The sequence below is a fragment of the Microchirus variegatus genome, assembly GCF_963457635.1.
Source record: "Microchirus variegatus genome assembly, chromosome: 3".
NCBI classification, from domain to species: Eukaryota; Metazoa; Chordata; class Actinopteri; order Pleuronectiformes; family Soleidae; genus Microchirus; species Microchirus variegatus.
The window spans coordinates 16,205,405-16,217,807 of NC_139804.1; the positions used below are offsets into that span (position 1 = coordinate 16,205,405).

The 12,403-nt window shown below is 42.2% G+C and overlaps 1 protein-coding gene across 5 annotated transcripts in view; it reads left to right on the top strand.

Moving 5' to 3' along the window:
* Positions 1 to 9,594, top strand: part of eif4g1b (eukaryotic translation initiation factor 4 gamma, 1b) — a 70,406-nt gene extending 60,812 nt beyond the window's left edge. For all 5 annotated transcript variants that reach the window (XM_083886238.1, XM_083886239.1, XM_083886240.1 and 2 more), the window contains 13 exons: positions 464 to 754; positions 1,203 to 1,314; positions 2,713 to 2,827; positions 2,922 to 3,172; positions 3,340 to 3,470; positions 5,185 to 5,357; positions 5,946 to 6,071; positions 6,829 to 6,910; positions 7,002 to 7,100; positions 7,548 to 7,679; positions 7,762 to 7,843; positions 8,590 to 8,730; positions 9,334 to 9,594. In XM_083886238.1, the coding sequence (XP_083742364.1) occupies positions 464 to 754; positions 1,203 to 1,314; positions 2,713 to 2,827; positions 2,922 to 3,172; positions 3,340 to 3,470; positions 5,185 to 5,357; positions 5,946 to 6,071; positions 6,829 to 6,910; positions 7,002 to 7,100; positions 7,548 to 7,679; positions 7,762 to 7,843; positions 8,590 to 8,730; positions 9,334 to 9,518 (1,920 nt within the window). In that variant the 3' untranslated portion in view covers positions 9,519 to 9,594. The remainder of the gene's footprint in view (positions 1 to 463; positions 755 to 1,202; positions 1,315 to 2,712; positions 2,828 to 2,921; positions 3,173 to 3,339; positions 3,471 to 5,184; positions 5,358 to 5,945; positions 6,072 to 6,828; positions 6,911 to 7,001; positions 7,101 to 7,547; positions 7,680 to 7,761; positions 7,844 to 8,589; positions 8,731 to 9,333) is intronic.
* Positions 9,595 to 12,403: the final 2,809 nt, after the last annotated feature.

Below are 12,403 nucleotides of genomic sequence, written 5' to 3' on the forward strand. Positions count from 1 at the left end.
GTTGTATGAGGCATTGATACATAGCAATGACTGGTTCCATGGCTGTGGTTCCTTTCTTACTAAAATGAGGGTCCGCTTCAATCTATGATGTGCACCCAATCTCATATTGCACCCAAGCAGTTGTGATTTCCTGCCAGGGATTGGCCCCTATTTGAATGTCCTTGTATTCTTTAGGCATTGACCTGTACAGATGTTTATACTGGTGAAAGTTATCTACTTACAGTCTTCTTCGTAGTTGCCTTCCATTAAAACAAGAGCACACCACCAACTGGACTGAAAGGTGTTAATGCTACTTGGAGCATTCGGGGACAAAACATATTTGCTAATATCTGTTAATCAAAGACAGTGTGCAACCTTCAGCATTCACTTTCGCATTTCACATTCCCTGGAAGAGTCACTCAAGTATTGTGTCCTCATTCTCTTCTGCACTGCACCCTCCCTCTCTCACCATGCCCCACCTCAGAACAACTGGGTGCCCCGACGAGGAGACCAGGGCCCCAAGACCATCGACCAGATCCACAAAGAGGCTGAGCTGGAGGAGCACAGGGAACAGATGAAGGTTCAGCAAGTTCTCATCTCCAAGAAGGACTATGGTGGCGGTCCAGGCGGCAGGATGGGTGGAGGAGGTCCAGGGGGACGTGGGGGACCTCACACCCCAGGCCGCGGTGCTCCTCCCCAAGACGATGGCTGGAACACGGTGCCCATTTCCAAGAACCGACCTATTGACACCTCTCGCCTTAGCAAAATTACAAAGGTAAGAGCACACCATGTTAATATGTGGCATATGTAATCACTTCTTGGTGTCTCACTTAGTTGTAGCAAATGCAAAACACACTGCTTTTCAAATGCTGCGGTCTTGCAGTCGAGGGCGGCTTAGCTTTTATCTTCTATTTTCACAACAAAACAACGTTACTATCTTATTTTTCATTTTTTAATTTGCCATGGGTATTTCAAAAAAATCTAAACAGCTACTCTGTGATCAGAGAGCCCTCTGCTGGATCATCCTGTAATTACTGCACACTGTGGTATACTTCTGGGTTATATATTTTGAACTTCAACCTGCCTTTCCAAAATTTCAGAAAAAAAGTAACAGCCCCAATCACTGCACACACCCGCAGTGCTAAAAAATTATTCATCATTGTTGTTTCCTGCCTGGTATCATTAACTGGTGGCTTGTTTTTAACAATACCTCTCTTCTACAGACTCCCGTTCTTGACTTAAACAATCAGTTGCTTGCCCCAGGAGGTAAAGGCACATGGGGCAGCTGGGGTAAGGGCAGCAGCGGTGGTACCAGTGCCAAACCTGCAGATCCTGGTAGGTTTCCCAGACTGATGTGATTTTTCTTTAAAGCTCCCATAGAACGGAAGTACCAATTAACGCTGTTTTTTTGGTGTGTATCTGTGCCATTACCTTGTTTGTGAAGCCCTGAAGGTTCGAAACAGTTCAACCACTGCTGAGAACGATGCGTTGTATTGTAATTTCGGGCTCAGCGAGATCTCTGAAAAAACCCGTTCAGGTTACATAAACACCGGTTCTCCTGAACAGCGGATCCTCCTGCTCCAGCCACTAGTCCGGGCACATCCGGTCGCGTACATTGAACCGCAGAAGAAGAACGTCCGTTGTGGAGGTGTTTAATGAGCGACAGTGTCTTCTGACTCTGTGTCCGACTTCGGGTCAAAGTCGTAAAAGGGACTGCGGCGGGGAGTCGTGACAAAGCTATTTTTGAACGGTGTTAAAACAATGTTTTGATAATGAGTAGCAGTGCATTCACCGTTCCAGAGTGGAAGCTGTGCTTCTGAGAGCTGGTGTGCTAATTACGTCACTTCCAGGTATTGGCCAATCACAAGACAGTTGGGAAGGCTCTTTCAGATATCGGTCTGAAACAGCGCGACCGACGAGAGCTTCAAGCTACGTTTACACTAGCACAGGTATTTTTAAAAACGGAGACTTTCCCTTACCTTTGTGCCTTTTGTTTACACGAATGGCGATTTCGCCTCTGAAAATGATTCTTTCTTAAAACTCGGTTATGATCATTTGAACATGTTTGGCATTTGCAAATACAGCTCATATTTTACGTAGAGGAGCAGAGATGTATTGGGGCTCGAAGGTAAGCAATTTCAGAACTTCTTCTGTCATGAGCCAGACCGCGTCACCGTCAGCATCGCCGGTTTTGGGTCCGACCTGGGTGGATTGCTGTCTGGTGGGAGAACTTTGAGAATGAGGTTATTGTCCCGGAGGAGTGGCGTGAGAAATTGAAAAGTTGGTTACATCCATACATCGAGGGTGAGAGGTCAGTTGTTGTTGTTGTCGATGAGGATTCTGATTGGCTTGTATGGCTTTCTCCTTCTTCCCACAGGCTTGGCGTAGTTATGATGGCTCTCGACAGCATATTTATGCGGGTTAATATAAACGGAAATTTATCGAAAACGATGATGTGTGCACAAAGGTATTTTGGAAAATGGAGGGAAGAAAATATCTGTTTATAAAAATATCCAGCTAGTGTGAACGTAGCCTCAGTGAGGAGAGGGTTCTATCGGCTCGTTTACAGCAACTAGGAGGTTTTGACCATAAAAACAAGTTAATGTATGTAAGTAGACCTCCATAACTCGCATATGTGCGATAGGACCACTCTATGGGAGCTTTAAATAAATATATAGTTATAGGACACTTCAGTGCTTAAACATACATTGCACTTTGTAATTTCATTCCCAGGCTCAGAGTCAGGCAGCCGTTCAACCACCAGCACTCTGAACAGGTTCTCAGCCCTGCAGCAGCCTTTGTCCTCCTCAGGCTCCTCACTGGACTCAGACAGGCGAGTTCCTCAGAGGTGAGGAACAGGACACACAGCAGCAGCTGTTACACTTGACAAAGCAGGCATGAGGTGTATGTTTTATCGTTTCTGCTCTTTCTCTGTCATATAGGAACAGCTCAAGTCGAGAGCGCAGTGACCGCTTTGACCGCAGCGGTGATCGCTTTGATAGACGAGATGACCGCCGAGACGAACGTGATCGCAACCGGCTGCAGGTAACAAAGCGCAGTTTCAGTCGGGAGAATGAGGAGAGGAGCCGTGAGAGAGAGCAGCGCGGGTCAGCCGATCCTGTCCGCAGAGTAGCGAGTATGACAGATGACAGAGACCGAGGCAGCAGAGAGAGAGCCAGGAGCAAAGACAATGGTATTTAACATTTGAAAATTTAAATCTGTTAATTTTCTACTGTACTAAGAATGTCAAATTCACCAGGAAACTCCGAAAGACAGACATCATTTCTTTGTGAAAATTAGCATAAGTTCACATCTCTCAAACAGGTAATTGAATTATTTTTGTCTTGTGTGTAATGTAAGCAATGAAGCGGGAGACGGCTCCCACTCCTCCACCTGCTCAGACCCCCACCAAGCCGGCCTTGACTGAGGAAGAGCTGGACAAGAAGTCCACAGCCATTATCGAGGAATACCTGCATATCAACGACATGAAGGTGTGTTTTTTTGGGTTAATAAAATTTAGGGCTTGGGTTTTTGTTTGCGATTGTGATACTTTTGTTTTCGTACCCTTGCTCCAGAACCCAATACTAATCATGTTAATCCTCTGCATCCTCCTATAGGTAGAGGTAAAGTTACTGAGGTGAAGTAACAGTTCCGAGATACATTTTAGGTTCAGGCTTAACAGTAGTGAAAGTGCTGCTTGACATGTAGAAATGGACTGACCTGTTACTTTTGTCACTCATTGTCATAAAACATGGAGACAAGGGGAAAAGGGAGCCGCTGAAAGGGGGACATTGATGCATTGTAATAGTGGTGCAAACGGATCACAGCTGATCCGTGATCTGTACGGCTCACCCCCCACGGTTCGGCACGCACGTGAACCACGGATTGGCTGTGTTTTAGTCTGAAATGCAGTGATTGGTTGAAAACGCCGGTTATTATATGTTCACGTGAACGCCGCATTTTTAATCTCTTTCTATAACCTAGTCTATGAAAACAATTAGTGTGACAGCATGGCGAGAATGGTAGTGAAAGAAAAGGACGCTCAGCAACAAGCACAACTTCTCCCCGCGGCATTTAAGCAGCCCATTCCCGCAGGTTCAGACTGGGCGAAAGCCACTACTGACGCTATTGGGGTGTTTATAGCTGCACATATGAGGCCATACGTTGTGGAGAACAAAGGCTTTAAAAATATGATAAAGGTGCTTGAGCCACAGAATGAAATACCCTCCCGCACCCACTTCACTATGAAGATTGTCCCGGATCTTTATGAAAAAGACAATAAAAAAATTGTCCAGGAATTATCGGAGGCATCCGCTGTTTTCCTAACCGCAGACGGGTGGACCTCCAGAGCCACGGAAAGCTACGTGGCTGTGACTGCTCACTTCATTATAGCAGAGTGGGACATTAGGAGTCCAGTGCTGCAGACACGCCTCCTCTACGAGAGTCACACCGGCGCAGGTACTGAGAGGAACAGTAGCAGAATGGAAGCTGGAGAGGCCCAAAAGCAACATCCCAGTCCCCACAGATAATGCGAGAAACCTACTTTGCTTTATTTGTTTACTTTTGTTTTTTGATGTTGTGGACACAGGTTTTATTTAAATGTACTCTCCATGTTTTAAAGAAGCAAGATTAACATGTCATTTTGCAATTTATTTATTTTTTTATATATTTTAATTTTTATTTAAGCATTGTATGGACATCTTGAGTAAATTTTTTCCACATGGTCTGCACACGTTAAAACAAAACAAAAGAAATGGAAAGCAAAGTTATATTTGTCTTTATCTTTGCCCTTTTGTGTTGTTTTTGGTCCGAAAAATGATCCGATCCATGACTCGGAAACCGTGACACGATCCGAACCGTGAGTTTTGTGATTCGTTGCACCCCTATAGCTTAAATGGATAAGTAGGAGACGGAGATGAGAGATTATTGCTGGAGAGCAACCAGTTTTTCCATTGTCATAAAGTATTACTAATAGACTTTGAAAATGTAGCAATATGCACATTTGCCTGTGACATTTATGTGGATTTTCCAATAATACAAGTCAAACTGTGAGTGCACATCTTTAATGTGAATCAGCAGCAGCAGGAAACAATTTGTAGTAGCACTAACAAATACCACTGGGGTTTGCATGTAGAGGTCTACACCCTGAACAAAGAGTATAAGCATCACTAATCACTTCTTTCTGTGTGTGTGATGTCCCGGCAGGAGGCACTGCAGTGTGTGCAGGAGATGAACAGCACTCAGCTACTCTTCGTGTTTGTACGAAACGGGCTGGAGTCGACGTTGGAGCGCAGCACCATTGCCAGGGAGCACATGGGCCTGCTGCTTCAACAGCTCATAAAGATCGGCGTCCTGCCAACACAGCAGTACTTTAAAGGGTCAGTATGAGCGAGAGGTGGTCTCACCAAGTTTATATCTGTAAGATTTAAAGGTAAAGCGGAAAACTAGAAATCTTAAATTCACCATGGTTACTTCTGACAAAAGGACTTAGAATGTTTTTGTTTGTGACATTCTCTCCATTGCATAATAGTTCCTTACAGTTGTAGGCTGAACTCATAATTTTCCTCTTAGGAGTGTTAAGTTTCAATTGTGACTCCCCTGAAGTTGTCAACTCCTTCAAACTCCTCAAGGTCCAAGTTCACAATTCAAGATGGCTGCTGCCTGTTGGTTGGCCAGAATGTTTTCCAGATATACTGTAACAATTAAAAATATTTTCTCTACAATCAAATCTGCTGAAAAATAATACATAATACAAAACATTCTGCTTCTGTTTGGTGGAACACGTACTGTGTCGGTGTAGCTCACTTTACTCCAAAAAGCACACATCACATTAAAGTCCTTTGTGACAGTATCCATTTTGTTATCTAACTCGTGAAGTTCTGTGGGATCAAAATCACACTTAGTTTTGGGTGCAACATCATTCCCAGCTCCACACTGATTTGATGTGTGAACTCTTGCTTCTCCAGGCTTCAGGAAATCCTAGAGGTGGCTGAAGACATGGCCATTGACATCCCCCACATCTGGCTGTACCTGGGAGAGCTGATCACTCCCATGCTCCATGAGGGAGGTGTCCCCATGGCAGAGCTTTTCAGGTCAGTGGCCAGCACGCCTTTGTGCTTCAGTGGCCCCAGTCAGACTTGGTCTGAACATCCATGCTGAGAAATCTGTTCATTATGGCTGTTCACACCTGGCATGAAAACAGATCCTGGATGTGTCTCTGCAGATAATGCATGTATTTTTACATTTTACTGAGCTGAAAAATGGACAGCCATTTTACATCATACATCAATAGCTGTATGCTATTACACACAGACATCAGAACAGAATTGTGCTTTTATCAAGTAAGAGTTTTTGTGGTTTGTGAGTGAAGAGTAGAGAGGGAGAGAAAAAAGATTTTGGGGAGTTAAGTGAGCTGTACTCGTGCTGTTGTAACATGAAATGTGATTTTAACCATTAGATAAAATAAATGATGTGTTTCAATGCAAATGCTGCAGTGGTGGCTACAATGAAATCATATTGCTGTCAGTTACAAGTGTAAAAAACCTGTTCAATCAAATTTTGTTTATATAGCCCACATTTACAAAACACAATTTGTCTCACGGGGCTTCACAGGTTTGGCAACAACCTTAGACCCTCGACCAGGGTAAGGATTAACTACAAGTTAACAGTTCACTGTGAAACTGCAGCAGTCAGAGGACATCACCTGAATAGTCTTGTAAAAGAATGTGGACATGCTTCCCTAAACCTGTGACCATATCACCCAGGACAGATGATAATAAAAAGTCGGAACAGGGGGACCTAGATGTTACGTCTTGGGTTTATTTATGAATTTGTTTGTTTCATCTCCAGGGAGGTTTCAAAGCCTTTGATTCCTCAAGGAAAAGCTGGAGTCCTGCTGGTCCACATCCTCAACTTACTCTGCAAAGGAATGGTTAGAACAAGCATCACTTATAATCTATCATCTATATCTAAAGGAGTCTAAATAGATCAAGTATGTAACTAAATGTGTATCCCTCCATCAGAGCCATAAAAAGGCTGGAACAATGTGGAGGGAGGCAGGCCTCCGATGGAAGGACTTCCTGCCAGAGGATGTAGACGTCAACAAGTTTGTGACAGAAAAGGTGAGAGGTCCGCCACATCATCATCATCTGAAAGGCAGCACATTTATTTACAAGCATCTTCATCATGTAGTGGGAGCGCTTGGCAGAGTAACATACTGTAGATATAACAAAGACTAAAACAAAGAGTGTGGCTTTTTGTTTCTTAAAGTTAGGGTTGAGTGATGATACGCTAACGATATGTATCACGATAGACACTTCTGCTATATCAATAGAAAAAAAGGGTTTCGGTTCATAACCGTTACACCCCTAATTGAAACACAAGTTTAGATTATTGGACAGTTCTAGTGAAAATTAAAACTTCACTCCTGGAATATGGAGGGCTAAGCAGGAGGCTACACTGTAATCCTGAAGCAGTCATTTTTGCAACTGCTGGCTACCTCTGAAAAATGTATGTGGTAACAACCTTAGGTACAGTATAGACTGAGCTCTGTCTCCTTCTCTCTACAGAATGTGGAGTTTACACTTGGTGATGAGTCGGAGAGGAGCAAAAAGGAGCTGCCCTCTGCAGAACTGAGCAAACAGCTGGACAGACTGATCCAGGACAAGGCTGACAACCAGAGGATATTTGACTGGGTTGAGGTTTGTCTTCATCGGCCTGTTAAAAAAGGCGTTGGTTTTTTTCCGCATGAGTGTTGATATTCATGTCCCTGTGTTGTTGTAGGCAAACCTCGATGAGCAGCAGATCTCCTCCAACATGTTTGTTCGAGCTGTGATGACCTGCATCTGCCAGGCAGCTGTCATCTGTGAGTCAACATATTCCTTAAATAACACTGTGAATCAGTCAATCGAGATGAGATACACAACACACTGGTCTATATTAACAACCTCATATTTTTGTACTGTGATTATATGAGCTAAAAACATGGCTGCCAGCTGGACACAAGGACAAATTTAACAAAAGGGTCACCATCGCTTTATCTCATCGTTAGCCTTTTCTGACAGAGCAGTTTATGAACTACATTATCCACACTTGGACATCAAAGTCCATAGATCAAATCTGTGTTTTTGGCTTGTGCTCTTCTACTGCCTTGTTCTGTTAAGTGTTTGTCGCTTGGTAAATCTGAACAAATATTTCACTGAACTGAACTCAAAACAATAACACATTTTGATCTGCACAAAAAATCACAAATTTTCTCTCTGAGCGTATTTTTCAGTCAGAAAAGGCTGTCTAATAACAAAGTAAAGCAGTGAACACAATCTTGAGACGTAAGCTGAAGCTGAAATTTGCTTTGCCTCATTTCACCACCAAAAAAAAAGCCCTGGAACTTTTAATAACACTTTTATTGGTGAACATTGTAGATGGATCGCAGTCCTCCTGATTTGCAAATGTGTGATTTAAGTGTTGTAGTGGTCTTAAAAAAGGATCATTTGTTTTATCCACGCTGACAGCCATGTTTTCAGTGTCTCATGCTGTGATTGTGTTTCAGCTACACTTGACATCAAACCTTTATCTTTACATTCTGCAAAATAAAAACATTCTTCTCTTCAGGTGAGAACCCTTACAAATTGGACTGTGAGTTGATCAAACAGAGAGCCAAGGTGCTGCAGAAATACCTTAAGGATGAACAGAAGGAGCTACAGGCTCTCTATGCTCTGCAGGCCCTGATGGTGGAATTGGAGCAACCTGCAAGTGAGTTCCTCTGTGAAGCTCATGTTCTGACCAGAGCTTATTCTGTGTGACCATTCAGTTTTGTTGTTAAAGCTAGGGTTGGTGATTTGTTTCTTGCCAAATGTAGACTAGCAGAGCCGGGAATCAAACCCACAAGTTGAAAGTCGATTTGCTGTACCACTGAGCTACCATCGCCCAATGAAATAATGTTCAAATAAGGCCGATGTCTTGTCGGAGGACTGCGCTCTCCGAATGCTTTTCTAGTCCAATGTAGTTAAGAAATAGTAAAAAAAAGATTGGCTGAGTGACTGGTTCAGGATCCTTAGATACACCGTAAAGGTTAATTTAAGTACTAAAACCAAAGTTAACACGAAATGTGTATTTTATTTAATGAAACCAACGACCAAATGAAAGATAACATGAACATGTATTTGTCTGATAAGAATTACGAATAAAAGCTGCCTCCTACCAAAGTTACCAGTTCCACTATAGAACAGCGTGTTCCAGTGTTTTGGGGGCAGAACTTTGACAAAGGCTGATAGGAAGGGCTTGGATGAATTGCTTTAATATTATTTCATATTTTAGTTTGTTGTTGTGAAACCTGTCTCCTCTCCTCTCCTCCAGACCTCCTGCGGATTTTCTTCGACACCCTTTACGACGAGGACGTGATCAAAGAGGAGGCCTTCTACAAGTGGGAGTCGAGCAAAGATGTTGCTGAGCAGCAGGGCAAGGGCGTGGCCCTCAAGTCTGTCACCGCCTTCTTTACTTGGCTCCGCGAGGCGGAGGATGAGTCTGACAACAACAGTTAGGCTTCTGGGCCACTGGGGTCAGTGCTGGGAGTTCAAATTGGTTCTGTGGGGGTGGGGTGGGAGGGGTGTGAATATTATGTGGATGATTCAGAAGGTTCTGAATCAACAAAATCCTTCTGCATAAACAGAAAAAAAGCAAGAAAAAAATTCTTCAACTGGGAGAGATTGTATTATGGATCGAACATTCGATCATGTTATTTTTTTGTTACATTTTTTTTCTGCAACTGAATGTCTTTTTTTGAACTAAACAGGATTAAATAGAGAGAAAAGATATGTGAGAGAGAGCGATAATGTGGAGAGGTTACAAGCCGTGAGAGTTTTTTGAGGTTCAAATGGCTTCTCCTCCCCATGGCAACACTATTCAAGACACTTTGCTTAATGACAGATGATATAAGAGGCTGTTCACATCTATATTTTTGATGACTTCATTTTTTTACCATGTAGACATGAAGGAGAGAAGTTGTCATGTCGCATGTGCGGTGTTTGATCTACATGATGCGCTAATGTAGATGGTTAGCTTTCTGTTTCCTTGTTTTTCCAGTGTTGGATGATTGGAGTGTGTTTTATAATAAAATAGAAAACTACAAAGAGAAGCGGCGAGAGTCGTCTAATGGACATTTCAGAAAGGACTTACAGGAACGGTTCTGGACTTTAATAGACGTTGGACTCTTTGGGGGCGGTGTCACTAAGGAGAGGGCCAATAAACATTGACTGTTTTGCTGCTGGGAGGGGGGCAGTAATGTTTCCATGATGCCCCTCAATCCCACCCAAAAAAAGAAGAAAAAATCCCACCATCCCTCCCCAACATGTCTGTTGTATTGTTTCCAGCAATGAATAAACCCACAAACTGGACTGAGAAAAGGAGAGGGTGACCGTGACTCCTCACAGCTGCAGCCTCCACAACACAAAATACCGTCATTCAAACTTGAAAACAAAAAAGTATAAGGATAAAAAATCCACTCATAACAATTATTTTAAAAACAAGTAGAGTTTAACGATATCAATTCTGCTTCCATGACTTAAAATGCATTTCAGTAGAGTTTCTGTAAATATCTAAAGGATTGTTGTTGTTTTTTGTTTTTGTTTTTTTCAAAGAAGACAATTATGTTTTTTTTCCCCCACCTCCGAAATCAAGAGTTCCTTTCCCCCCTCCTGTATTTATATTTCTCTCTCCTCAGCTGGCAGAAGGTGCTTGTAATTATTCACCCCACGTCATTGATTACAGATTAATGAACATTTGTAAATAATTTTCCTTTTCTTTATTAAAAAAAAGATATTTAATTAAAGAAAATCAATGCCTCTTTTCATATCCAAAACTGGAAGAGTTAATAAAGATCATTGCAAATAAAAGAAACTCCTTTAATTGTGGTTTTGTGATGATAGACGAGTTTCCCAGAATCTTACATGATGAAGATGGACCACTGTGGTGACCAAGCCATGTGACAATTGATGACTCCTGGCATTATCGTGTGGGAATGTGACCAAGAAACTTGTTAATTCAGTATATTCGGTGGTCAGCTGACCTTGTAACATTAATCAACTGAGACCTAGACTTAACGTGACATGTACATCTCTTCATCAACTGTCAATCTGGACTCATCAGACCAGTCTAATGTTAAGATTTATTCTGGTTAGCTTCACTAATAAGTTGTTTTCTTAAGACTGCACAGCTTTCAATTCCCAACCCCTTTAGTTCTCTTTGCACTGTGTTTGTGGAAATGCTCTTAATTGATCTCAGCCAGGAGGTACAGTATATGTTTTCGCCGGCGTTTGTTTGTCTGTCTGTCAGCGAGATAACTCTAAAAGTCGTGGACGGATTTGGCTGAAATTTTCAGGAAATGTCCACAATGGACCAGGAACAAGTGTTTAAATTTTGGGCGTGGTACATACATGCTATCACTGGTTACAACACTCGCTGTCTGACCGTAACGTTAATGCTGGTTGCAACTCCTGCTGTCTGACCCAGGCACGCCAGCAGAGTGTATTTTGTGGGCACTGATCTGCCTTGGTGGAGGTCTGTGCTCTCAGAGTGCTTCTAGTTTAACCATCGAACATAAAAGGAAGTTCTGTTATTGCTTTTGTTTTTGTATCAGACCCCATAAGTGACCTCCCATAATTACACTATACAATTTGTTTTGTGTTTTCCATTAAAAGTCACACTTTTATTCATCAAAACAGTTGCAAAATGAATATAAAAGACATTGACAAGATAAGACGTTTACCTAGTTTAAGTTCCTTCTGGATCAGTAACCTCTTTTCCTAAGACCATGGGCCATGGGCCATGTGCCCTCTGGTGTGGTTGTTTAAGAAATGAGAAGAGACTCACTGTATCACTTAGTGTTTAATAACCAGTTGCTGGCTGAAAGATATTAATCCCTGCAGTAATAATTCAGTGGAAGGCTTTTATTAAACTGTGTGCATAGTTTGATACAGGTGGTGATGTATAGTTTAATCCGATGCAGGCAGAAAAAAATAACAAACTCCAGCAATGTAATGCAGGCATCACAGGAGTTAAGAGGTGCATTCAAAGATCCTCGGAAATGTCATCACTACTGCGGGGTGGAGCAGGTTCAAGCTGTTAAAAAAAAAAACCTTGTAGATTCCATCACTTCTGCAAACACATGCAGTCCACGAATTAGAGTTTAGAGTATATATTTTTTTAATTAATGCAATCACTGATTTCATTAATTTTGCAGATTTCTAATAAGCTCACACAGTCACATTAACTGATTTACTTTTTATGATCAAATGAGTAATCAAATGATTATTGATTATCCATGCCACAGAGGATTTTCACGATTCAACCTGAGCTCTGGTGTTCAAAAAAAGTGCTGGCTGTTTGCCCCACTGATGCTCTTGGTAATGATAAATATTCCTAAACAGCA